Source organism: Drosophila virilis, chromosome 3, assembly GCF_030788295.1.
Source record: "Drosophila virilis strain 15010-1051.87 chromosome 3, Dvir_AGI_RSII-ME, whole genome shotgun sequence".
NCBI classification, from domain to species: Eukaryota; Metazoa; Arthropoda; class Insecta; order Diptera; family Drosophilidae; genus Drosophila; species Drosophila virilis.
Window position 1 is genome coordinate 15,980,667 of NC_091545.1, and position 24,991 is coordinate 16,005,657.

The 24,991-nt window shown below is 44.7% G+C and overlaps 6 protein-coding genes across 7 annotated transcripts; 3 read left to right on the top strand and 3 right to left on the bottom strand.

Moving 5' to 3' along the window:
- Positions 1-544: 544 nt before the first annotated feature.
- Positions 545-7,507, bottom strand: CycA (cyclin A). Its single transcript, XM_002047608.4, has 7 exons — positions 6,711-7,507; positions 5,659-5,852; positions 5,292-5,589; positions 1,995-2,218; positions 1,712-1,916; positions 1,392-1,639; positions 545-1,331 (listed from the first exon to the last, which is right to left on the bottom strand). Exons 1-7 carry the CDS (start codon positions 6,921-6,923, stop codon positions 1,178-1,180), a joined length of 1,536 nt encoding a protein of 511 aa, XP_002047644.1. The 5' UTR covers positions 6,924-7,507; the 3' UTR covers positions 545-1,177.
- LOC6624595 (RIB43A-like with coiled-coils protein 2) lies at positions 3,100-4,619 on the top strand. The gene is made up of 2 exons (XM_002047609.4): positions 3,100-3,352; positions 3,418-4,619. The coding sequence occupies exons 1-2, from the start codon at positions 3,227-3,229 to the stop codon at positions 4,435-4,437; spliced, it is 1,146 nt and encodes a 381-aa protein (XP_002047645.1). The 5' UTR covers positions 3,100-3,226; the 3' UTR covers positions 4,438-4,619.
- A 1,217-nt stretch (positions 7,508-8,724) lies between the features above and the next one.
- On the bottom strand, positions 8,725-12,192 carry LOC6624533 (lysosomal alpha-mannosidase). The gene is made up of 6 exons (XM_002047610.4): positions 12,058-12,192; positions 11,616-11,986; positions 11,083-11,553; positions 10,417-11,027; positions 10,095-10,363; positions 8,725-9,956 (listed from the first exon to the last, which is right to left on the bottom strand). Exons 1-6 carry the CDS (start codon positions 12,139-12,141, stop codon positions 8,757-8,759), a joined length of 3,006 nt encoding a protein of 1,001 aa, XP_002047646.1. The 5' UTR covers positions 12,142-12,192; the 3' UTR covers positions 8,725-8,756.
- A 1,267-nt stretch (positions 12,193-13,459) lies between these two features.
- Positions 13,460-15,138, top strand: LOC6624606 (alpha-1,3-mannosyl-glycoprotein 4-beta-N-acetylglucosaminyltransferase B). Of its 2 annotated transcripts, none has more exons than XM_032434490.2 (3): positions 13,460-13,588; positions 13,662-13,808; positions 13,873-15,138. In XM_032434490.2, the coding sequence occupies exons 2-3, from the start codon at positions 13,769-13,771 to the stop codon at positions 14,910-14,912; spliced, it is 1,080 nt and encodes a 359-aa protein (XP_032290381.1). In that variant the 5' UTR covers positions 13,460-13,588; positions 13,662-13,768; the 3' UTR covers positions 14,913-15,138. The 2 variants fall into 2 exon arrangements, with proteins under 2 accessions (XP_032290381.1, XP_032290382.1); XM_032434491.2 differs by having other exon boundaries at positions 13,511-13,588; positions 13,876-15,138.
- An 83-nt stretch (positions 15,139-15,221) lies between these two features.
- LOC6624521 (cathepsin L) lies at positions 15,222-16,510 on the top strand. Its single transcript, XM_002047612.4, has one exon. It carries the CDS (start codon positions 15,365-15,367, stop codon positions 16,358-16,360), a length of 996 nt encoding a protein of 331 aa, XP_002047648.1. The 5' UTR covers positions 15,222-15,364; the 3' UTR covers positions 16,361-16,510.
- Positions 16,511-16,675: 165 nt separating this feature from the next.
- Positions 16,676-23,116, bottom strand: mop (tyrosine-protein phosphatase non-receptor type protein myopic). The gene is made up of 10 exons (XM_002047613.4): positions 22,928-23,116; positions 22,271-22,621; positions 21,819-22,217; positions 19,147-21,759; positions 18,100-19,077; positions 17,915-18,043; positions 17,669-17,850; positions 17,418-17,605; positions 17,238-17,357; positions 16,676-17,177 (listed from the first exon to the last, which is right to left on the bottom strand). The coding sequence occupies exons 1-10, from the start codon at positions 23,009-23,011 to the stop codon at positions 17,065-17,067; spliced, it is 5,157 nt and encodes a 1,718-aa protein (XP_002047649.1). The 5' UTR covers positions 23,012-23,116; the 3' UTR covers positions 16,676-17,064.
- Between the last annotated feature and the right edge of the window lie 1,875 nt (positions 23,117-24,991).

Here is a 24,991-nt window from a genome sequence, read left to right on the forward strand (position 1 = left end):
TTCCAGGAAAAGCATCATCATCAATAAAAACCTTACAATATATACAGATAATCTATAATTTATATATGTGTACATGAGAGATCAAATAAATGACCAAACCGAACCGCGCACAGATTTAAGTCCGATCCTCGAATGACTGGGGAACTTGGACATCAAGTACCGAGGACTGCAACTGAATACTATATAGCTAGGTTTATTTCTTACATAATGATCGAAATCAATGGATCACATTGCAACAAATCAACATTTATAAATATTATTTTTTAAAATAAACAGTTGACAATCCTGTTATTGATGGATTTTTGGTTCAGATTTGTCTCTTTTGTGGTCTGCCATTTAATTTTATTGATGGTTTGCAATATTTGACAATAGTTGTATAATATGTAAAAAAAAGTCCAGAAGGGAATTACATATAAGGTTTGCTGTCCTTAGACATTGATTTATAATAAAAACACAGTTGAACTAAACGTGTAGTAAGCGTCATTATATGTAAATGTTTATAGATAATATATATAAAAACTATTATTTAGAGAGCGAAATGTAATTAATATTTCATGAAAACTGATATATTTCTCATATTTGTTGCGGGGTTCACAGAACATTTATAGCCTATTTAGTTAGCATATGTGTAGCATAAATATTTTATGGTCTTTAGCTTCGGCCGATTATTAGTATGCATATTTGAAAGACATTGTTTACATACATATCTGGTTATATAAATACGTAAGAAATAATAAAAAATACGACATCGAACAAATAATGTAATCAATAACTTAAAATGTATAAGTAAGTAGCCTAAGATTGTTCGTTACGGTTTTTTCAATTCGATTTATCTTGTGATATGATTTGCTGCTGCGCACGCTTTGCGTGACAAGCTCTCGCCGTGGACCTGGACTTGAACCTGGATCGTATAATCGATCGCACTCCTGTGTTAGCTCATCTCATATATGGCCAGTTAGCATATACAATTGTCCAGTAGCTTGCCAAGTGTACGAATTGTGTAGGTGTGGGTGTGGCAGTGCTCGTTGTATTCAGCGTGCGCGTTTGCAGCATGGCAGTAAAACCTTAATGCAGTCGTACTTACATTTACAACGAATAAAACTACTAGAGGGTGTACATTGGAAAACGCTAAACTACAATACAATTTGATCATGGCTGATGCTGATGTAAAAAACACTTAAAACTTATAAAACAAATTGACTTTAGGTTTCATATTGTTGCCCGGCTGCTGCTCTGTCTGGCACTTGCTGGCCGCCTTATAATCCTGTACAATAATATCGATTTCAGATTCGCTCAGTTCAATGGGCTCAATTGTGGCCACTTTCTTGAATCTAAAAACAAAATGAAAGATATTTAGGCGCAGAACACAGCTAATATATTGCACGACTTACTTGTCCCTATTGTACTTTTCCCTTATAGCCTGCGTGCTTAGCTCTCTGGCTGACTTGTGCGTCTTGCACAGCGCCACAACTATATGCTTCAATTGTTCCAGTGTGTACGTGGTAATCTCCTCCAGCTGCGCCGTCCACATCGGCATACCAAGAATGTGACGTGCAAATGCAAGCGAAGCAGACGAAATGAGCGAGGGCAAATATTGCATATAAGATTCTCCCTCCAACAGGGACAGCTCACAAATGTACTGCAAATCGCAAAAAGCAAATCAGCTATTGCTCAAATCAACTAACTGGTTAGCATCCAAAAGATCACCTACCAATGTCATGTACTTCAGCTTCTCGGGCATATCGCACAGCACGGCATAGGTGTTGATGAAGACGTAGGGTGTTGGTGTGCACAAGTTGAAGGATAGAATTTTTAGAAACACATTCTCCATGCGCAACACTTGGGCCTTTGTATAGCTGTCGTCAGTGAGAAAGACAAACTCGCCAACATCTGGTGGGTAGATCTCCTCATATTTGCTGTGTGCAAAAAACAAAATGCATAAATGAAGCTTGACGCTAAACAACTGAAACTCGATTTTGAAAGGGGCTACTTACGAAGCAATGTACATGGCTGCCGTGCCAACCAATTGCAGCTTGGAGCGCTTCACCGACATCTGGCTGAGGAAGCGATCCAAATATGAGACTGATAAGTACAGAGTCTCCGTGTCCAGTTTGTATTCCTCGGCGACTTCGACCAGCCAATCAACCAGAATGGTGCGCATCGAGTGATTGATGTCAGTTTGACGACGCATGTATTGCGCTTTTGGGCGATGCTTTTTCTGCCAATGAATATAATAGGAAGGGTTAACAAAAATATGCTAAATATGCAATGTGTAAGCATAGCAAGAATTTATGAAAATCGCATAGAAAGGCTCTACTTATGGAAAGAATTAACGAGTCATTGAGAATTGCTCCCTACCGCCTAATACCTATGTTGAACTTCATGTATTCAAGATGTTTGGCACAAAATGTTCAATAGGGTAATTGAGACCCACGTAGACGGTATCTCATAGTCGAAAGCTTGCTGTCAGATCACAAAATACCTTTACAAATTTACTCATTTAATTACATATTTATCTTAACACTTCTTTGAACTATTTGCCTTGTCTTCTCTCGTCTCCTCCGCTATTCAAACAACTTGTATTCGGAGTTGCTTCAACTTTTTGACTACACGTGAGACTTGAAAACTTTGCTTGTTCGCGGCGAACCTCAGCTATCATTTGTGCGCAATCGAATTTACCAATTTTTATTTGTTTATTGGTTATTTTGCAGTACGTGAGCCACATATTAATTTTAGAGATACGCCGCTCCCATCCCACAAATCGTAGCCAAAAGCGGCAATACGAACACGATGTACATTAGGTGTTTATTTAATGGGCAGTTTAACGATTATTGGACACGCCAAGCGCCATCGCAAATGGTCAATACAGAAAATTGTTGAAATTGGGGAAATGGAGAAAGTATTCTCAATTTTGTGCATACATTTCTGATAATTCCTTATTCCTAAGCCCATTCAGCTCTGGATTACCATGCTTTAAGTAGTTAAATATTATGCCATATTATATATTTAAGTTTATGTCTTCCGAGTTGTTGTTGGGGTTGTTAGGCCATAAACAAGCAAACAGGGAACCAAACAACAATCGACCCGGCAACCGAGCAAACAAACTCAAAGCTCAAATCCGGTTTGAGTATCAAAAAGTGAAATACTTGTACACTGAAACAAACGGATAACGTGCATAGGTGTATATATATATTTTCTAGATAAAAGTAAGTTTTAAGTGGACAAGATGACGCTTAAAATGCCATTGTGCACCAAGGATGACCTCAGCGAGGCGGTCAAGCTGCAAAAGCGGGAGCAGTACGAGGACGAACGCAAGAAGCGCATCTTCAATGCCAGGCAGCGACTCTTTGGGGTGAGTACAGTGTACCTTGGCAGTCCCAAGCGTCTGTCATTCATTCTTCGTTGCACAATCTTTAGCTCGATTTGGAGACGCTGGAGCGCCAGATTTTGGAGAAAAAGAAGCAGAACAGTGAGAAGCTGGAATGTGATAAGCGCTATGAGGAGCAGGAGCAGTTGCAGAAACGCCTGATCACGGCCAAGGAAAAGGAACTGGAAAAGGAGAAACGCATTGTGGACTCGGATCTCAACTATTATCGCTGCCGTTATCAGCGTCGGGATCAGCGTCGCGAGTTCGATCTCAACGATCCGAACTTTCTGAAGAAATCGAAGCCGGCTCGCATTGCCGACGATGACACATCGCTTGGCATTTCTAGTGCACAAATCTTCAGCGGCGAAGATTTGCATAGGACCGATCGCCAGGTAAGGCAGCGCGAGCAACAGCGCGCTTGGCTCGATCAGCAGGTTATGGAACGCAAGCAGGCGGAGGAGGCACGCCGCAAGGCCGACAATGTGTACATGGAGAGCGTACAGTGCCGTGACAAGCATCTCGAGGAGATGGCCAAATCGGATCACCGCATGCGCCAGCAGATCATACACAAGGTGCGCCAGTTCAATATCAATTTGGCCAAGCAGAAGCAGGAGAACCGTATGCGCACCAAACGCGAGACATATGAGGACGACATGGCCGAGATCTACAATATGCTGTCCAGCGATATGCTGACCGAGAATCCGGATGTGGCTCAGTCGCGCAGCAATCCAAACAAAAAGATCGCCTTCATGTATCGCGGCATGACACCCGACGAGCTGCTGGACTTCCGCAAGGGCCAGGAACAGCAGCTGACCGACACGATGCAGCGCAAGACCGAGGCTGAACTGATGAACAAACAGTGGGAGCAGTATGCCATGAACATGGATCGCACCCTTATGCTCAAGCAGATCGAAATGGATCGCAAACACAAGCAGCAGCTGGACGATCTGGTGCGCGCCAATGCCAAGCTCGCCACCGAGCAGGATCAACAGCGCAAGGAAGCTCTCGTCCAGCTGAGCAATGCGGTCAGCGATGACTTCTACGATCAGTTCAACAAGACCTCACGTTAGTGCTCCCAAGCCACAATCATCACATTCAGTTCAATCAGTTCATCGTTTTTCCTGAGCTCTGTGTGGAATTGTTTCAGCAGCATCTGAACTCGGCTGCCGGCACAGTTCCACACACGAGCTCAGCAGCCAACGAATTGCAGTCAAAACCAACAAAAAAAAAAAGAGTTAATAAAGCTTAAATTAAAAGTTGAGAGTTTTGTTTAAAAGCAGAATCCCAATAGCAATGATTGTCGACCAACAAAGTAACTTTTAAGTTAGCCCATGCTGGAAGAAAAGGCTTCAAAACCTGAACTAGTCAAACTCCTTTGACATGCGCTTACAGCTCAAAGGGCACTTCAAAAAGGAATGTAAATGGCGCTGAGATAGAACCCCGGGTGCTTCACACAAGAGACAAAACCGGCGATGCAGACAACTAAACAATAAAGGAAAAGAAAAGCAGCGACGCGCAAAGACATCATTTCCACGAGGGTGCGGCTCGGGTTCAATTACTGTGAGCACATTTGTGTGCGAGTGTGTGTGCGTGTGTGTGTTTTTATGATAGCTAGTACACCCAGATCCCTAGGAGCTAAATGGGGAAAACTAACTTTGCTCAAGCGCGTGACAAGGCACACACTAAAACTGAGATCGGGTTAGAAACGACTCGCAAGGGAAATTAGTATCGAATCTCATGTTAATTATTTTCAAATATTAAAGATGAGAAGTTCACGTGCTCACGTTGTTGTCGACATGAACCGGAAGCAAGCAACCCAAAATGTGAGGCCCGGCCTCTGATATGAAACGCTTCTAATTTTCAAAGCATTCCTATTTCCATTGAAATGTATTTAGGGAATTCCAAAACGAAGTCTTGCACTTACCTCGCACTCGCGGAAATTCTGCAAAATATCGCGCTGATACTGGACCACCTCGAAGAAGCGCTGGCGATCGTTGCGCGGCAGTAGCGCATTTTCCGTGGCTGCAGCGGCATCAGCAGCATTCTTAAGATCAGCCATATCATCGACATGGCTGCTGTCAGTTAGCTGGGCGCTGCTGATATTGCTGGCATCCGCCATGGACCGGTCCACAGACATGGGCGATAGCACATCGGTGACGGACATGGGCGTGCCATCCAGATCGTACGATTGCTGTAAGGCAAACTCCTGGTGCACCAGTTCGCTAAAGCAGGGTTATAGCGATTACAATTTAGGCGTTTCAGACGGTTTCTTGTGCTCAGACATCACTTACAGCTTCTGGGCGCCAGCACATTGTATATTCTCCTTGTCGGCAACGTTGGCCTGGGCTTGTGCCTGTGTATCGACATTGTCCTCGTAAACGGAGAATGTCTTGAATTGCTCCACAACGGGCACAACGTTCGATTTCTTGGCGCCGCCATAGCCAATGTTTTCGTCCACCTTTAGCTTAGCAATTTCTCGAAAGCCCTGCGAAATGTAAATACATATAAAACAAAAAATAAAGGCAAAAGTAACGCAATTACAACATGGACTCTCGGTGTGAGAGCATATGTGTGTGTGCGTGTGTGTGTGTTAGAAGGGGAGGTCGCATAGCGAACGTTAGTTGCTGTCTCGCTCTATAATTTTTGCCCTGCTGGGAAAGATCCTGTTACGTGCGCTGCGCGCAGTCGTTGTTCGCTTTTGTTGTTTTTGTTTTACTCTGCGCGCCTTTTACTGGCTTCCCTGCCTGCTAACATTTCTTTCTCCTTCTCTCTTACACACACATGCACATGCACACGCACACGCACACAAGCGCACGCTGTGCTTGTGTGTGCGTCTAGGTGCTGTAATTGCATTTCAATGCACATCTCCGCCTGTTTTGCCTGTTTGCTTTAATAGCCCTTTCCATTTTCGCTTTATTCTGCTAGACTGTGCCTCTCGTATGAAAAATCGCGCGCAAGATTCACTTTTGCATTGCGCATTTCTAGGTTAGTTTTGCTGATTAGGCGCGCAATCGCAACCAGGCAAAAAAAAAAAAAAGCTGATGCATTTATATACTTAACATAATATGTAACAACTTATATAATTGTCAAATGCAACATTTTAGGGCGCCTTTCGATGTGAAAGACTGCAAAGCGAGATAGCAACAAGGAAACAGACACAGGCAGACAGACAGACAGAAAAAAAAAACCACCACCGTTCTGTCTAGTGATCGCACTACCACCACCACCAGCAAAGCTGAACGAGGCAGCTGCATTGGAGTGCCCAACATACATACATACATGCATACATACATGCATATATATACGTAACAAAATTAGGATGTGAAATGTGATGGAACCTTACCACTTTGCCAGGGGGTGCGGGGTTGCCGCGCGGCACATTGCCATGGTTGTTGTTGGTATTCAGCACAACTAAATTGGCGCGCGGTGCCAGAGCCTTCTCCTTGCCACCAATTACAGCGAGTGGCTGCTTTGCAACGGCTCCCTTTTCCTTTAGATTCAGCATGCCGGGATTCTCCTTTTCACAGTTATCACGATGTATTTGAAAGCTTGCCATATTATTGGTTATGCTTGCCACAAAATAATTATTTAAATGCCTTTATTTGTATCCAAAGGCGCAGAGTGCTTTGCTTTACGCCTAGCTCTCTTCTTCGTCACTAAAAAAATGGTGGCTTTATCTGCGCTTCTCTTTACTTTATGTACGCAAGTGTGTATGTAATTTCGTTTCTTTAGCTCAGCTGCTGCGTCGGCGGCTTCGAATCGTCGTCGTCGTTTGTTGAGTCGCTTGAGTTTCGGTTTTTACTCACACTAGCATAAACGCATATGTGTGCGTTAGTACAAATGCTCAAAGTCGAACACATTTACACACAAGCAAAATTTATCATAAATATTTGAAGCACAAATTACATTCAACATTCACGACGCATACGATATATTATAATACAGTTGACTTTTAATTTTTACAACATTTTTTTCTTCTCTTTTGCGGCACTTGAATTTAATTTACATATAAAACTATGCTCATGCTAACACACCAATCTCGATTTGCTTTGCTCGTTTGCTTGCACCGTGCTTTAGATCCGTCACCGTGTGCCAGTCCCGAAATTATGCTTGATGCACGGCCAAAGAGCTATTGCTATTTGATTTTTTCCCGGTCAATTATAAGCGAGCTCGTTTATTCGTTCAATTTTTCGATACTTAACATTTACTATCGATATTAGCATGTTGCCGATATTTTTCGAGTCATTTATAGCGCAATAAAATCGTAATTTCGAAGCTGGGTATCCAAGTTTTGCTTCTTGCACATCAGGAAATACTTGAATGAGTCTTAATGGTTTTAATTAAAATTATGCTACTAATTGTAAATTAAATATTTTATATGCGATATAACATTCGGAGTAGTTTTAACATGATTCTGTTAACGCACTGTTATGCACACAAGAAGTGGCAGCGCTGTATGTTAAGTATTGCCAGATCAGCGAGTAAATTTATATGTTTGGAAATTGAATTTAAATGTAAAAATATTCTCTTTTTTCTTACTAGCACTTTTAGCATTCAATAATGTTTCAATTTTCTGGCCTATTCCTGCATAACCTAATGACAAATGGACAATAGCATACATTAAATATATACAAATATGTACGACAAGCATTCTTTACCAATTGATTAAAGTAGATTCTAATTATATATTATATTATAAAATGTATATGTAGTTGGGTTAAGTTTAGTTGTATTATCTGAACCTTTTATAGTTTAGGCGTTGCAATTAGGCTGCCTGGTCGACAACTATACCAAATTAGAACAACAACCAAAAGCAATGAAAAATCTGTCGTAATCTGTAAACAATGAAAGTACATTATGTGTGAATAATGGAGCATAGAATCTGTCGTCTTGTGTTTTGCGCAACTATATGTGTACATAGATACATGCATACATATGCATTGCAAAAATAAGTAGAACAACCTTTCTTCAGGTAGCGAATAAGACGGACTACTGGTCACACACACACACACAACACACACACAATTAGATTTGAAGCGCAAACAAAAACTGTGTTACATGTCCAGCCGCCTGCCCCTTGTCTAAGGACTCCCTGGGCTGCATTAATAAACATCTGCAAACGGCCCGGCAACACCCGTCGATCTGGTAGCTTGCCGGCACATTTGTGACATTTACAGTTGGCTCAAAGGAGAAAAGTACTCCAAATATATGTACTAATACATATATGTAATATGTACTACGCTGGAAAGTAATTCTGAAAATAGACTACACTAAAAATGTAATAAGCTAATGTCACTAACATTGTAAGCAAATGGTAGTTTAGCTGAAATAATCGGCGAATAATGTGGTAACACTGATATTACTTAAATTGTTTATTGTCGACGAAGTCCTATTGCCAGTGGATGATAAATGTACGAATTTGCATAGGATTCAATGTGACACTGAATTTGGAGGAGTCGCTCGCGTTATTGGCCAACAACGGCTCAAATGAGGACGTAATATACTCAACAGTCTCTGCCTGAGTGCCTTCGTGATGGAACTTAAATCTCTTCAAATCGGTCAGCGCCATGCTGCCATCCAAGGTTGTTTCACGTATTTCCTGGCCACCCAATGCATCGAAAATGTGGCGAATGTTGAAGCTGACCGTGTGACCCTCATTTTGATCCATAAAGTTCTCAACACGCAATAGGATTTCATTGCTGGAATAGGGTTCCAGTGTTAGCAGATTTACCGATTGAGGGAAGTCGCTGAAATCGGGAACGCTCAGGGGTTTCACAACACTGGCCGTGTTGGAGTTACTGAAGAACTTCCAGAAAGGCAAATGAATTTCCTGTTGGGCCAAGCGTTCGGCAACAGTGGGCTTTTCGTCTGCTGCGTTTAGGATGAGAAAAACTTTACCGCGCGCAATCAGACCCGTGCCGTACTGTGTCTCATTCAGGGCTTCGCCCACACCAAAAGCATCGTCCCTTAGCAGGCGGCGATGAAGCATAAGCTCGACCTGGCCATCCGCCAGGCTGGAGCCGCCCTGGGCGCGGTCGTTGAGCAAACCAATACGTTTCTGCGCATCCTCAATGGAAATGCGAGCAGTTACGGGATAATAATTGCCGCTCACAGATTCGGACAAATCTGGAGTAAAGTATTCGCGCTTGTTTCTCTCACGCTTGATCATCTCACGGCCATTGGAGTCGGTGTAGAAGACACCATTTGTGGAGAGGCCACTTGTGAAGCGGGTAACAATCTCTCGGCCATTGTCATCGTCGATTGGAATTGGGCCAACTAGCCATTCGAATTCTACACGATTTACGCCCTCGTAGATGCGAATCACTTGTGAGATCCACTCGTTCACGTGCTGATGCACCTCCTTCACCTGGACACCATCGTAAACCGTATAGTCAACCGTGTCCTCCAGCACAGTAATGTCGCCATCCGGACGGAAAATGTAAGCTCCAGATGAACGCTTCTCGGAGGCGCTGTTGTCGCCCAGCGCACCCTTGTATATGGCAAAGTTCTGTCCAATATTCTCCGAAACTCCGTTCATTTCGACTGATTTAAGGTGACCGCTGCTTTTGCCGAAGACAAGCTTGATATGCTGCAATCGAAATGGAAGATCGGTAAAGCCAGGCGATTCTGTTCGTTATATTTTCTTGATCAGGAACATATTATATTCTAAATGGTTTCGTTCTCGTGCCCTGTTCCATGTAAGTCTCTCTGTCTTTCTGTTACTTACCGAGTTCTGAACAGTAAACTCATCTGTTTCGTCATCATCAGCCGTGGGTTGCGTCTTGGACAGCTTTTGCTTTATTGAATGCACCTTTTCGAAACGCTTGAGAGTTGGCCTCTTTGAGTTTTTGGGAGCCGGCAGCACGCGTATGTAGAAGTTGGCAATTTTGTTCACAGTTGCCTTGAAGACCAGCTCATGCTGCGTCTCGTTGGAGCGGTGCTGTATAGACAGGACTTGCCATGGCACCGGTACCAGCTCCGAGGGCACCTCGTGACCTATAAGAGGTGCAATTGATCAATTGAATAACTATACCAAATCTTTTACATACCCTTCTCATCTGTGACCAGGTAGTTCTCATCTTTAACCGGCACACGAACGAATTGCGACGAGGGATGAGCGAGTGGGTTGAACAGAGTCACGACCACATTGTTGGCGCTCTCTCTGGTAAAAGCACAGACACTTATGTTCAGTTCCAAGCAGCTGTCGAACTCGCCTGTGGTCAGGTTGGTGAGCAGCCTGAGCGCATCCCGGCTGTTATCCTGAGCATCGATCATGGCATCCGTTAGCAGGCGATCGTAGTCGCTGGCCACGGCCTGTTTCTCTGTGCCCGTAATGGCATCGTGATGCTGCATAATGCCCATAACTTGACGCAGCGAGTCCAAATCTTCAGTTTGCTGTGCGCTCGTCAGTTTGGCGAATGCGCTCAGCTGCTTAACCGTCTGGAGCAAATGGTTGCCATCCCGCTCGAAACGCTTCTGGGTGGGACGCGAGGTGAAGTAGCCGGTCCAATAGGAGTGCGAGTCACTGGAGTATGGAAAGAAATCTTGGGTCTTCTCGGGCCATGTCAGCTGCATTTGGTGCAGTTCGTTGAGGTAACACGAGGGCGTTGAATAAAACACATTCACCTTGGAGCCCTCCACTTGTCGCGCATTCACATATCTGAAATCAATACGATTTACAATGCTTCCTGAATACTTGATAAGGTATTTCTTACTTAATCAGCTTGTCCATGTTCTTGTAATTGATTTCGGCATCCTCGTACTGAAAGTCATCGCCCATGGGCACCATAATATGTGTGGCACGGTATGAGTTGGACATTGTCTTCACATAGCTAATGAAGTCATCCACTCTGGACTTTACATTATTATCATAGCTCTTGCTATCGATAATGGGTTCATCGCTGCAGAGTATGTCAAAGCAGAAGCCGGGCGGTGCGGAGTAGTGACGGTAGAGCAGACCGGTAAAGAGGTCTGAATCACTAAGGGACTCGCTGGTTTGCCAAATCATCTCCAGGGCCACTTCATTAATGCGCTTGCTCTTCTCAACATGATCCATGCGTGCAAAGAATTCACCGCTGTAGCCCATCTGCGCAAAAATTGATGCCATTTCACGCGAGTGACCAAAGGGATCAATTTGCCAGCCAATGCGCGGACGTCCGCAGGAGCCAAAGGTGTCATTTAGTAGCCTGAAAATTACAATTAAAATTAGCTATTTTATCTAATCTTAAGCATCTCCCGCCAGCCTTACTTTAAGCCCAGTGCAAACTGATCAATAACGCTTTGATAATGGACAGCGGCCTCATCGTTCATGCTCCAGGCACCACCGATGAACTCCAAGCGGCCCTCGTTCACCAATTTCTTGACCAGACCCTGAACTTGTTCCGTCTGTTCCTGGTACCACTTGAAGAAGAACGCCGTCTCCACCTGTATGAAACGGCGTTTCGAATCCTTCAGGAGCTCCGCAACCACCGAATCCAATATATATTGTACACCAGCGTGCTGTATATTGTTTTTGGCTCCATAATAATACTGATCCACAGTTTTTAGCCAGCCGACATCGTCGTGCGAATGTGGCACCAAATGCACATTGATCATATTCGGCTTGGTTTCAGGACATGACTACAATTTCAGATAATAAGGTAAAGTATGCGAGATTAGGATGCGATTGTTATTAATTCTAATTCATTTACCTCATAGCCACAAATAGCCTGGGATTGATTTGTGCTGATCAATAGCACAGCTGCTAAAAGAACTATGGCACTCAGGCGCCGCATTGTTCCCAATTGTTTCCGGCTTTTCCACAAACGTCTACAATTTAGAACTGGAGGCCAGAGCGAAGCAGCAACAGCTTTTATATGCGCCCAACCATGCGATTAGACCCCAACCAACGCTGCCGCTGCCATCCAAAAAGATAACGAAAACGCGCCCGGATTAACTACATACTCGTATGGGTGGGGTACATAAGTATGCATAACATTTTCCAAGTAGATGATAAGCCTTCAATCGTAGCACTTAACCAGCTTGGATACAATTCGTTTTTGTCAATAACATCAATTCATAAAAGTTGCGCGACAATCAATATAGAAAGTTGTATTCAAGATGGAAAGTGCATAATTATAAAAAAAAAAAAAAACAATTATTAATCAAATATCCAACATAAAGATCAGAATTCGGAGTGTCAACCAGCTAGGACAAAATGTAATTTATCCGAATATTTTTATATTTAAAAATTAAACATGATTATTAGTTTAAGCATAGTATATATGGCTAATATGAGGATATACAGAAACCTGTCTGTTCCTCGTTATAATTGTTTTAGGAAGCGACTTAAGCGCACCCAAACTTGTCAGAGAGTATGCAAGATTCGGCATAGCATTTAAAACATAATTCAAATTATTTATGAAAGGTGCTCGATGAGCACTCTATATATGCATATAGCCATGCCAGAATGTCCGTCGCACTTGTTTGTTCGTTGCGATAATATTAACGTTATCCCAAGTGGCTATAATAATTATTGAAATACTCGTAAATTCAAAGTCATAATATTGGTAATCGTGAGATTATTGGCTTCATTTATATGGATTTTAATTGACGATTGCAGCAATCGATATTTGCGTGCCTTACTGTTTTACTATTTTTTATGAATTTGTACCAAGTTGCCGCATTACTCGATAAGAAACTAAACAAAATATTCATTCTTGATAGATTAACGCTTTATGTGCCGGAATTTAGACTCTACTTTGGCTCAGAAATTAATTGGATTTTATGCATACGAGAAAAGTGAGAAGTAAAAGGCCTTGACGCAGCCCAACAAATATATTTTGTTTATTATTTTCATTCTTTGGATTATCTAAACTCCACCGGCAACTTTTCCATTTGGCATCCAAGCGAAGGTGGATGAAACCAAAATCAAAATAAATATATATTTTGTTCTAATCTTTACCTAAAATCGGCAATGGAACTAAAGTGAGAAGTAGATAATAGGTAAAATAAACAAATTATTTTCCCAATAACTAAAACTCCGATTAGATATACACGAATACAATTTAGATAGAACTTAATATATTTACTTGAAAACAGAACGAAAGCAGATTAGGGCCTTACTCATTGACCAGTTGATTCGGCGCCCGAAGTTCACCTTGCAGTAGCCCACAGCTCGCCGGAATGCGGACGTTTTGGAGCTTGTCGTGCAGAAAACTTAAAAATGTAATTATTTACAATGTAAGTGTTCCTTTTATGAACTTCTATAGACTAGCCACGATATGCTAAGTTATCAACAATCATATTTACTCAGTGACCGTTCAGATGGATGGCCAATCAATTTGTGTTGCATTGGATCGGATTGGTCATGGAATCGATAACGAATGCTGCGTCGTCAGTCGGCAGTCCAAATAAACCGAAATGAGTAGAGCATCTCTCAAAGCTCCACAAGGATTTTCAGGTGAGTACACAACAATAATGAACCAAAATTGGTGCACTTATAATATTTTATTAAAAAAAAATAGAAGACCAAGGCTATGAGGAAGCGACATGTATCTTTAAAATACGTTATTGCAATTGCATATTGATTGCTACGATAATAATACTGGCATCTTACCGACTGTGCCTTATCGTATGGGATCCACAACTAAATTTCAAACAGTTGCCGCTGCGCAATGCATCGCGTCTGACCCAAGCACCTGGCCTGCTGCCAGCTGAGAATCGAGACAAGACTGCGGCATTTCGTTTCACACCACATTTGCTGGACATCGTGGCATCCACACGTCCTGCGTATCTAAGAAGCCAGGGTCGCACTGGTGTTAGCATTGTGCTGGGCGTGCCCACAATGCAGCGCAGGAAGCAATCGTATCTGCGAAGTACTTTGTACAATCTCATAGAGCACATGCATGTGGCGGAGCAGAACGAGACGCTCATCATTGTCTACATTGGAGAGACGAATGGGACAGTTATAAAGCGGATTGTTCATCAAATCGAGTTGAGTTTCGGAGCACATATTGCGCGCGGACTTATTGACATCATTGCGCCAGCGCCCGACTACTATCGCGACTCTGAGGAAAATGTGAGCTGGCACAGCAAACAGAATCTGGATATTGCATATCTAATGACTTATGCCCACTCCAAAGGCACCTACTATGTGCAGCTGGAGGACGATATATTGACCAAGCGAGATTTTATAACGACCATGAGAAAATTTGCGCTCATTAAACTGGCTTTGGCTAATCCGCTTGAACCTAGCTGGTTCGTCTTGGACTTTTGTCCGTCCAGCTTGGCTGGCAAGCTGTTTAAAGGCGCCGAGCTGCCCTATCTGATAACCTATATGCAATTATTCAACAAGGATATCGCCATGCTCACGATGCTCTTGCACTTTATAGAACACACACTTTGCCACAGCGATTCGCTGGATTGTCAACGAGACATGCCCAAATATTGGCCACACTTCGATGTGTCTTTATTCCAGCACATTGGCACGTTCAAGCAAAAGTTACGAATGTTGGAAATTAAGAAAGCCAACAATTCAGAGACCATCAAATCTAATCGAGATTAAGCTGCGAGAGCTGTCCAACAAAGAGGCCAAGGCATCCAGTTCATTGCCAACTAATGCAAGAAAGGATATACGTAGGATATTGTTACGACAAGCCCGGAATTAGTTTTGGATAGAGAAAGCAGCCCATTGATGCCAGCATAATTAAGTAAGCAACAATTAAACATGTTTTGTTGGATGCAACTGACTGCGGAATACTCTGTCACACTTCAATAAAAGCTTAAAACAAGCTACCTATCCAATTTTATATACTTCGGATCAATCTGGTTGCAGATGTAGCCAAACATGAAGCCTCTAGCTTCAATAGCGGACAATTTCATTTCATCTCTGGACGAGTATATAAATAAACCTATTTTTCGTTTCCCGCATAAAAGGTCGGCGGTGACTGTTCCCGACGATCGGAGTGGGTATATAGAGGGCGTGATTGGGCAGCTTAATGTTAGTCGGCTTCCAACATGAGGGCAGTTGTTACGTTCTTGACCCTCGTGTGCTGCGTGCAGGTCTCATTAAGCGAAGATGTTTTCGAGGTGGAGTGGATTAACTTTAAAGTCGATTACGAAAAAATATATCAGAATGACAGCGAGCAGTTGCTTCGCAAGCAGATCTTTATGCACAACAAGGAGATCATTGACAGGCACAATGAACGATATGCGGCAGGCGAGGAGACCTTTGAGATGGGCGTCAATCAATTCACCGATCTTCTGTCCCATGAATACGAAACATTAATCCTAGGCGGACTCAATGCAACTGTCGATGAAACCGAAATAGATTTTATATACTCACCAACAGGCAATGTCGAAATTCCGTCTGCGGTTGATTGGCGTGAGAAAGGCGCTGTTACCAGAGTAAAGGATCAGGGACACTGTGGCTCCTGCTGGGCCTTTGCCGCAGTTGGCACTCTGGAAGGGCAGCACTATCGCAAAACTGGAGACTTAGTTGAGCTCTCCGAAAAGAATCTGCTGGATTGTACGAGTGGCGAACCCTATTACAACCACGGCTGCTTTGGTGGACGGATCACAACCGCGCTATACTATGTCAAAAGGAATCATGGCATAGATACGGCTCGCTCGTATCCCTACAAGGATAAGAAGGGCCATTGTCGATTTGATGGGCGTAATATAGGCGCAACAGTCAGCAGCATTGTACGGATTAGACCGCGCTGTGAAAGTGCTCTGGCAGAGGCTGTCGCCACAAAGGGACCCATTGCGGTGTCCATCGAGGCAACACATCTACATCATTACAGAGGAGGAGTAATACGCGAATCCTGCCACAAAAGATCCAATCATGCAGTCCTTGTTGTCGGCTACGGCCACGACACCCACGGCGGGGATTACTGGTTGGTCAAGAACTCCTGGGGTAATCTTTATGGTGAAAACGGATATGTTCGCATGGCACGTAATCAGAACAACATGTGCTTCATTGCCAGCAATGCCGTCTATCCATTGGTTTGACCTGTCAAGAAAGGCGTTTAGTTAGAAGTATTTTAAAAATTACAATTTTCTTAATATTAAGTATATTACAATGCAACAATAGCTGGGTTACGGATTTCATATTGAGGATGGGGCACTGAGTAACAATTAAAATAAGCTTTTATCAATGAAGTTGAATTTCGTGCCTTTGATATTTAAATAGCTTTGACCACATTCTTATATTTATGCTAAATATGCTTAAAATGTTTTGAATGGTCAAGCCTCCATTTATTAAAATTTAAAAATTAATATACTTTCTTTTGCATGCGTGTCGTAATAACAAATTCACTTATTGATTAATTTATTTGCATACGTTTATTGATCAATTTGCCGTTAGATACGCGCAAAATCATGACATAGAGTTTCATAAACGTTTTTAGATATAGAGATATAGTCAGCATTAATAAACATCACCATAGTTTGAAATACATTTGATATAACAAGTTAATAGAAGGACAAATACAATTCAAATGTTTTGTTAATTCAATACTATGTTTTCTTTTTATCGCCCATCAATTGTTTGCAACAATCTTCGAGCCGTGTATAAATATGTATATATGTGTGTGTAGGTAGTTGATAGTTGTAGTAAATAGTTGTATAAATATTATAAACATTATCATTTTGATTAAAATGTGTGTGTATATATATATATTAAGCAACTTTGCGATGCAAGCATCGTCAGTCGTTTATTTCATTTTCCACAGCGCATCCAGTTCGTTTAATGGATCCTTGGTCTCCTGTTGCTCCTTGGCTGTTACCTGGGGTGCCATTTTCATTTGATATGATGTCATAATCCCACCTAGAACGTAAGGTTAACTATATATTTTGCATATGCCCAAGTCAAATGGCGTATTCTTACGTTTGTTGAGCACATTATGAGCATTGCTCAAGACGATTTGCATGGACTGCTCCAGGATGGCTGCGTCACGGAGCGAATTTTGTCGCTGCATGCAAATACGTGACCACACATCGACCACATCTGATAAAAATCGTAATATTTAGTGCAAATCAATAAACATGCAAACGCTTTTATGCTCACTTATTAAAATGGGCCGCTTGTTTTGCGTGCCCATCAATGCACAAATTGCAATGGCCACCAGCTCGGAGCGCTCGGAGCCCGTCAAACAGTTCAAAATGAGCGGTGATGTGGGCGCATTGGCGGCCAGACAACGCTGCTGATGCGTCTGCAGCGCATTCTGCGCTATGCCCAGCAATTGAGTGGGCGAACTACAAGCAAAGTTAGGAATATTATTTACATGACAAAAGGCAACACATTTTTGATTTAGTTACGCTTTGGTCCATTGCTTGAGCTGCAGCAGCGACAGGTCCAGAATAGCATCGGCGCCATGCATCGATAGCTTCAGTTGGTACTCCGTGCAGTGGCTGAGCTGCTGCAGCTTTACACAGTTCACAGTATAGTCGTCGTAGTGTGTGGACTGGTTGAGCAACTGCGGCCAATAGGGATCAAAGAGCTGCCAATAAAGAAATGTGTCTGGTTAAATTGGAAAACAGCAATGAGTTAAATGTTTCACCTACCTCATTGGTGGTGTGCAGGCAAACTACAGTGCGAGACTTTTCTGACCAAATCATGGACCAGAAATCGTTGATGGTGTTCGCTTGCGGAGTTTGTGATACGATAATGTTTGGACAACCAGCGCTGAGGCACTATCGAGTGTAGATCATAATTAAGAGTTAGGAAAAGTACAACACACAAGACTCACCTTCATGTAAGCCGCATTGATATAGTCATCCGTCTGCTTGTCCAGCTTGACGCGCGCATGATCGTAGGGCAGACAGTCCAGTGAGCGATTCTTCTCGGGAAACAGCTTTGCTATGGTCGTCGTGCGTTTCACGATGGTGTCCTTATCCAGCTTCTGCTGCAACTCCAACCATTTGCTGCCCAGCTGGGTATTGCCATTTAACATTTTGACATGTAAATTCTCAACGAGCTTCTCGTAGCTCTCCACCTCCTTGTGGAAGTATTTGAGCGTCTTATCATCGCCGAACGGATCGTGAGCGCGCATTTGGAATGCAATTAGAGGATGTCCATTTGTTGCCTGTTGCTTTTCGCTGGCGGAATGTGTCAATGAAACCGAATCCCAGTCAAAGTTCTCCAGCGAGCTCAAATCTGAGCAATTGGAAAGATTGTCAATACTATTTTTACGCAGCGCTGCAGCCGCTGACACTGAAGGCGAGGCCATCGGCGAGATTGCAGCAGCTGTGGGTGTGCCGGCAACGGCATCCACGGCACAATCGCTCGCAGCCACGGAAGGCGGCGGCGTTGGTGTTGCCACAATCTGTGGCTGCAGCAACGGCGGCGGCACCGCGCCCGCACAGTCCAAGTCCAAATCGCTAAGCAAGTCCACATTGCTGACATCGGACGTTGTCGGCTTGGTTTCGCTCTGCAGCGCCGATGAGGCATAGGGTGCGCTGCTCGTGGTCGTCTGGGTGTTGGCAATGCTGCTGCCGCCGCTCTGCATATAAATTGAGGACTTCGGATTGATGGGCGCCGCGGCAGCTGTTGTTGCAGGCTGCTGCTCCGCCTGCAGCTGCGGCTGTGGCTGCTGTGTGAGCGTTCCGCCAGCCGAATGATAGCCATATGGTGGTGTATAATAGTTACCCGTCACCTCGGCCGGCTGACTCGGAGCACTAGAGTCGGCGGCGCCACTTGCTGCCTTTGTATGCGAAACGATGGGCGACTATATAAAGGCAAAACAATTAGCAAGCGATTAAGTTAAATAATTCGCTAGAATCTGGTGCGTACTCACATCAAAGCCCGTGGCCAAACTGCTGCGATTGGCTTGCTCCGAGTCTGTGGTGCCCACAATGGCCGCCTGCTGTTGTCCGCTTTGCGTGAATTGGCCAAATTGTCCATGCGAAACCTTTGGAATATTGTTGCTCTCATGCTGATAGCCACTGCTGTACTCATAGATGCCCGTTTGTGGATTAAAGCTGTAGCCAGGATGATTTGAGTAGCTCAAGAAATTGGTATCAACACTGGGAACTGGCACTGAGCCGGCGGTGGCCACTGGATATTGCATGGCTGCTGGCGTTGATGGCACCGCCTGTGAAGGATACAAAGCTGGCTGCGCTGGCATCTGAGGCTGGCCAAAACTTGAAGGCTGACCATAGGCTGTAGGCTGAGGCGCAGCAGAATAGGCCGCAGTTGGCTGCTGCTGCGGAGTTTGGGCTTGAGCATAACTGGCTGCTTGTTGGGGCGTCTGCGATTGGGAATAACTGCCAGCTGGTTGGGGTGTCTGAGATTGGGCTGGCTGCTGTGGCACTGCCTGTGCCTGCTGACCGTATGCCGCAGCAGCTGGCTGCGGATACATAAAACTGGATGCCTGCTGGGTAGCAGTCACAGCTGGCGGATAAGCCTGTGCAGCATTGGCTTGTTGATGGGCCAGGGGCTGCTGTGTCGTCTGCTGCTGGGCATATCCCAACTGCTGTGGCTGTGAATAGCTCAAAGGCTCGCTGGGCTGCGCGGATGTGGCCACATAGAGCGGCTGCTGGTAGTTGTAGTTCTGTTGAGCAGGTGAGGCTGCAGGCGCTGGATACGCCAGTGGATAATTGTAGCCATAGCCCAATTGTGATTGCTGGCCATAAGCTGCGGCTGGCTCCGCCGGGGGCAACTGATGTTGCTGCTGCTGCTGCTGTTGCTGCTGTTGCATGCTGAGTTGTGCCATGGCGCCATGCAGCGTTTGTGAGTTGGGCGAGGCTTGCGCCTTGTAGGCGGGCGGCGCAATGTGCTGCTGCTGTTGCTGATACATTGGATTGGTATAGCCCGCGGCATTGGGATCGTAGTATTGCTGCTGCTGCAGGCTGTAGGGCGGCGGCGGCTCATTGGGCGGCGGTGCGCTAGCATAAACAGAGCAGGCGGCCTGCGTGGGATTCTCAGAGCCCACCGGAACCGGGCGCACAGTGGGCAGATAGGCTGCGGCATCCAGTGTAGCTGCGGCAATGCCATTTTGTTTAGCCTTCAGATAATCACGTAGTTTGGGCGCGCCGCTGGTGGCAGTGGACACAATTTCTGGCTTGCTGACAGCGGGCATTGCGGCAGCAGCTGGCGCCGCTTTGACGCTCTGCAGACGCTGCTGTCGCTCCTCGGATTGGACATCGCGTGCGGACTTGAAGCGTGTCAAGAGTTTTTGCACATTGCCCGCTAGCTTCTTGTAGAACTCCAGACCCTTGGCCGACTTGGCCAGCAGATCCTCATACACATCATAGGAGGCAGCCAGCGAGCTGTAAAAATGCTCGCGCTTTTGTTTAACATCCTGCAGCGTTTTTAACACGGGTGCGGCACGCGCATACGCCTCTGTCAGGGCCTGCAATATATTTTGTTGGGCCAGCATATTCTGATCGAGCAGCTGGGTGAGGCGATCGTGCTTGGCCAGCTCGGTGGCGAAGAGCACCTGCAGGCCCTCCTGGCCGCCATGGGCAATCACCTTGGTCGTGATGTCATCCTCATTGATGGCAATGCGCAGATCCGCATGGAATTGTGCGCGCTGCGCCTTCATCTCATTCACCTTGTTCACAATCAATTTGACATCCTTGAAAATCTCTGTGGTGTTCAGCTCCGAGCTGAGCTTGGGCATCAGCTGTTGTATTTCCTGCAGTGGACGCGCCAGGATCTTTAGATTATTCACATGCAAACTCATGGCCTTGCGCAGCGTATTGTTGGACTCGCCTGCCCTGGCGTGCGCTTCGCTGTATTTCTGGAACTCGCGCGTCAATTCCGTAATGTGGGCATTGGGTGTACGCTGCACGCCGCTGGCTGCTTGAAATTCGCGCTCCGCTTGGGCTTCCGCCTCGAGCATGTGCGTTAGCTCACTTAGATTGGTCTCCACATCGGCTGTGATCTCTGCCAGCTGGGACATGGCCTCGATCAGATCGCTGATGGCTGTTTTGTTGGCATGCAGCGCCGCACAGCGATCGACAATGCCCTGGGGCAGCTTGTTGGCCTGCTCCTCGTTTATGTTGAGATTGTCCAAGGTTAGCGAGCTCATGTAGCTATCCAGCTGTGTGTCCTTCTCCTCCAGCAATGCGCCATATTTCCGCAGCAATTTCGCCTTCTCCTCGCTGTACATGGAGCTGGCCTCGTGCGCCTTCATGGGCACCAATCGCGCAAATATATCGGCGCCTGCAACCTCCTCATCCGTTACGGAAAACCCAATGCCATTTACCAGATTGGCGCCCTGCACAGCTGCAATGGTGGTCAGCTCTGGCACAGCCTCATGGTAGATGAACTCGTTTTCGTTTTTGGCATTCTTGCGCTTGCCCTCGACCACATCGGCGGTGAAGCTGAGGGACTCGTTGATTTCCTTTTGGTCTGGCAGGCCCTTGGACTCTTTGCGTGCCTCCTCCAGTTTGTCCCAGGCCGCCTAAGCATGGCATTATGTCAGAGATTCCTGTGCTTAAACCATAATTACCAGCAACTTACCTGGTAGAGCGTCAGACGTTCGCCCATTTTGCGCTGCTCCTCAGCTTGTTGTCCCTGATACAAGTACAATATGCAGTGCAGATAGTTTATCTTGAATTTGACATATTTCTTCCATAGCTTGTAGACGGAGCTATCGATCACCTGAGCAACGGGTCCATCGTCGCCGCCGGTTAGCAGCGCCGCCAGAGCTGCGCCATAGTAGACAACAATTTGTGCCGTCACCTTGGCCACAATGTGCGGCTTCCGGTTATCAATTAGCGACTTTTCCAGTATACATTCCTGTGCCTGAGCAAGGCAAACCTGCTGCTGGAAGACCAACAGTTCGGTGGTCATAAAATCACCGCCACTGTTGACATTCGCATAGCGTTCCCGCAGCTCGTTATAGGCCCATGCAGCGGCCTGAAATTGTGAGCTTTAGAATGCAGTTGTACACTCGGAGCACATGAACCCACCTGAAAATGTGTGCAGGCCATTTTCATGCCATCGACATCGCCGCGCGTCACCGAAGCGCCCGACTGTGTGTGCGAGGCGGCAATATTGAAGAGTACAGCGGCACGTTCGTAGCGTATGTCGCTCACCTCGTGCACGGTGCTGTGATAGAGATCCTTCCAGGTGAACGTAAAGATGCTGCGCTCCGCCAGCTGCGGAAAGCGGTTCTGCAGCGCATGCAGCTGGCAATAGTAGCGCTTCATAATTGGAGCGCCGTCTTTGGTGGTGCGCATCGCCTGGTTGCGCAGCGTTTCCAAAGCGTGCACCTCCTTGGAAAAGGCCTCCGGATCTTCGTGATAGAATTCGGCTATGTACTGCATGCGAGAAGAGCAAAAGAGAGTGTGTGAGAGAGAGAGAGAGAGAGAGTGAACAATGGCTCATTGTTTGTTTTGCAATTTTCAACTACATCAATTACGATGACTCAGCCTTAGGGAATAATTTACAAGCACCACACGGGAGAGCAGGCGGGCGGCATGTTGTCGTAAAGCTTAACATTTTGCGGATCAGCTTGCGTCGCAGGTGCTGCCCCCTCCCCGCCAGCAACCACCTACACACTTAATTGGTAAGTTCGTCGACCGTCGCCGTTGGGTCTTTGTCGTAATTGTCTCGTTGCAACCCACCTTTTTTAGGGCTGCGAACGATGTGCCCTCCGGGCTGGATTTGAGGGCAAACCATAGCATGTGCAGACGCGGCACGGCCTCCATTGTGTCGTTTTGTTTAGCCTGCTCAGTTTATTTGTAATTTGGAAACGTTTTTCGCAGAATGTACTTCAGAAAATTGCACTGCAAGTGCAGTGTGACCGTAGATGTGGTATGTATAAAATCCCAAAAATGCATTATATAAATACCAACAGAACGCTAAAGAAACTGAACTAAGCGCAACTTAGTCCTAACGAAGCTGGCGCGCAGTGGTTCTTGTCCATGATATTTTATTATGAACCTCACGAATGAACTAAAATGCAATAAATCATATATAACTTACTTATGGAATATATATAAGTACTTGTTAAGGAATTTAAATATGCTTTCCGTCTTTAAATATTTAAAATTTGCAATTTATAAAGATACAGATAATTCTATGAGATAATCCTAACGAATCACAGGAGCAAACTTTCGTTAAGTTTAGCTAACTTGTTTTGTCTAAAATATAATAGTTCACACATTGGCCGGCAGAGAACGTTTCGACCAAAATCCGTTAAAATTGGGACAATATTTAAAATTAGTTTGGATAAAGTAATAAATAATAATTTTTGAGGAGAGTTTTAAAAACATAACACAAGTTAATAATAATGAAAATAAAACTTGAATTTAAAAATGTATCCATGCCAGGATGAGCTTGAAGCACAACAAAATGTTGCTTACTCCGTTTGTTATCTGGCACAACCTTAATAAACGCACCTAATCCGTTTGGTAAACCGAAATAAGCAAAAATAATACGCAAAACTAAATTACGGCTGTCTGGCATAAATGAAAATTTACATTTTTCCCAGCATCCGTTGACAACAAAAGACAACAAGAGCTGCGACAAATGGCCAACTCACCGGCTCAGCTGCGGGTTGGTGAGGGCAGAGGGGCGGGGTGCGGTATAAAGAGACCGTGAAAGAAGGGGGGAGTTGAGCTTTTCCTTTTCGTTCGCCGCATTTGCTCGAAAAAAATAAACCCTTCTAGTTAATTTAATTATTTATATGCATTTTTTGTACAGCACTTTTGTTGTTGTTGCTCTTAAAAAATATTTTTGGCACTTCCTGTGCGAAATTCTAACCGCAAATACTAAAAAAAAGCAACAACAACAACAACAACAACGACAAAGAGAGCGCAAAGAGAGCGCGGCAGTTGCCCAACTATGCACTTCCTGTCATTGTATGCTGTCAGGCCCGCTCTCCGCACCGCACAGCGCCCTCTGTTGACTGCTTTGCAAAACCCCGAAACGTTGTTGTTAACATTTCCGCTTCTCGCAAAGGCGTCAGATTATTGTTGTTGTTGTTGTCCCACATAATTCGCATGGCTAACAACTGCGCAAGAAGAATTTGCTGCGAAATTATTATGAAACATTTACAATTTGCACATGGCAAGCGGTTCACATTTTCATTCCTATTTTTGCATACCCTTCTAGTGGATATTGTACATTTTTAGAAAATCCGAAAACGGACATTTTGGATCGTAGATTCGTTGACTTTCATGTTATGGCCTACCGGCTGCATCTGAACGAAAGAGCGAGGGTGCGGGCACTGTGGTTGGTGACTTAATTATCTAAGCACAATATCGTAATGCTTTTGATCCCGTTACCCGGCTTTGGTGTGAGCGCAAAACGGAGCAGATTTTAGTTTGTGCGCATCATCTCCTTTGATCGGTCGTTTTCCGTGCGCGTGTGTATTAAATCGATTTAAAACCCAAATTAATAGTGTTATATAATTGTTATTGTGTTAAACGCGTTTAGTTCGTATCAATTGTCATGTGTAATAGTGCTCCACTTATTCTGCGCGCTTTGTTGTTTAATAAATGTGTTAAAATGTGCACTCGCTGCAGTTTTGGCGCAAAGCTTTTTCTTTTTGGCGCACTTCGGATCTAACCAAATCACATGCAGCGAGAGAGAGAGAGAGAGCAGTAGAGAAAAAGTGAGTACCAAAAAGTTGCGGTAATTAGTTAACGTTATGTAACTGTATATGTATGTATATATGTGTGCAC

Bases quoted from the DNA above. Each gene is read 5' to 3' on its own strand.
- CycA (XM_002047608.4), bottom strand. From the start codon at position 6,923: ATGGCAAGCTTTCAAATACATCGTGATAACTGTGAAAAGGAGAATCCC. The intron at 2,219-5,291 runs GTAAGTGCAAGA...ATTCATTGGCAG, and splicing joins AGAATTTCCGCGAGTGCGAG to AAAAAGCATCGCCCAAAAGC. The intron at 1,917-1,994 runs GTAAGTAGCCCC...TTTTGCACACAG, and splicing joins GCAGCCATGTACATTGCTTC to CAAATATGAGGAGATCTACC.
- mop (XM_002047613.4), bottom strand. From the start codon at position 23,011: ATGGAGGCCGTGCCGCGTCTGCACATGCTATGGTTTGCCCTCAAATCC. The intron at 22,622-22,927 runs GTGGGTTGCAAC...TCTCGCATGCAG, and splicing joins CGTTCGCAGCCCTAAAAAAG to TACATAGCCGAATTCTATCA. The intron at 17,358-17,417 runs GTGAGCATAAAA...GATTTTTATCAG, and splicing joins CAAGCGGCCCATTTTAATAA to ATGTGGTCGATGTGTGGTCA.
- LOC6624521 (XM_002047612.4), top strand. From the start codon at position 15,365: ATGAGGGCAGTTGTTACGTTCTTGACCCTCGTGTGCTGCGTGCAGGTC.
- LOC6624595 (XM_002047609.4), top strand. From the start codon at position 3,227: ATGACGCTTAAAATGCCATTGTGCACCAAGGATGACCTCAGCGAGGCG. The intron at 3,353-3,417 runs GTGAGTACAGTG...CACAATCTTTAG, and splicing joins CCAGGCAGCGACTCTTTGGG to CTCGATTTGGAGACGCTGGA.
- LOC6624533 (XM_002047610.4), bottom strand. From the start codon at position 12,141: ATGCGGCGCCTGAGTGCCATAGTTCTTTTAGCAGCTGTGCTATTGATC. The intron at 10,364-10,416 runs GTATGTAAAAGA...CACCTCTTATAG, and splicing joins CCTGGTCACAGATGAGAAGG to GTCACGAGGTGCCCTCGGAG. The intron at 9,957-10,094 runs GTAAGTAACAGA...TTTCGATTGCAG, and splicing joins AGTTTACTGTTCAGAACTCG to CATATCAAGCTTGTCTTCGG.
- LOC6624606 (XM_032434490.2), top strand. From the start codon at position 13,769: ATGAGTAGAGCATCTCTCAAAGCTCCACAAGGATTTTCAG. The intron at 13,809-13,872 runs GTGAGTACACAA...AAAAAAAAATAG, and splicing joins AGCTCCACAAGGATTTTCAG to AAGACCAAGGCTATGAGGAA.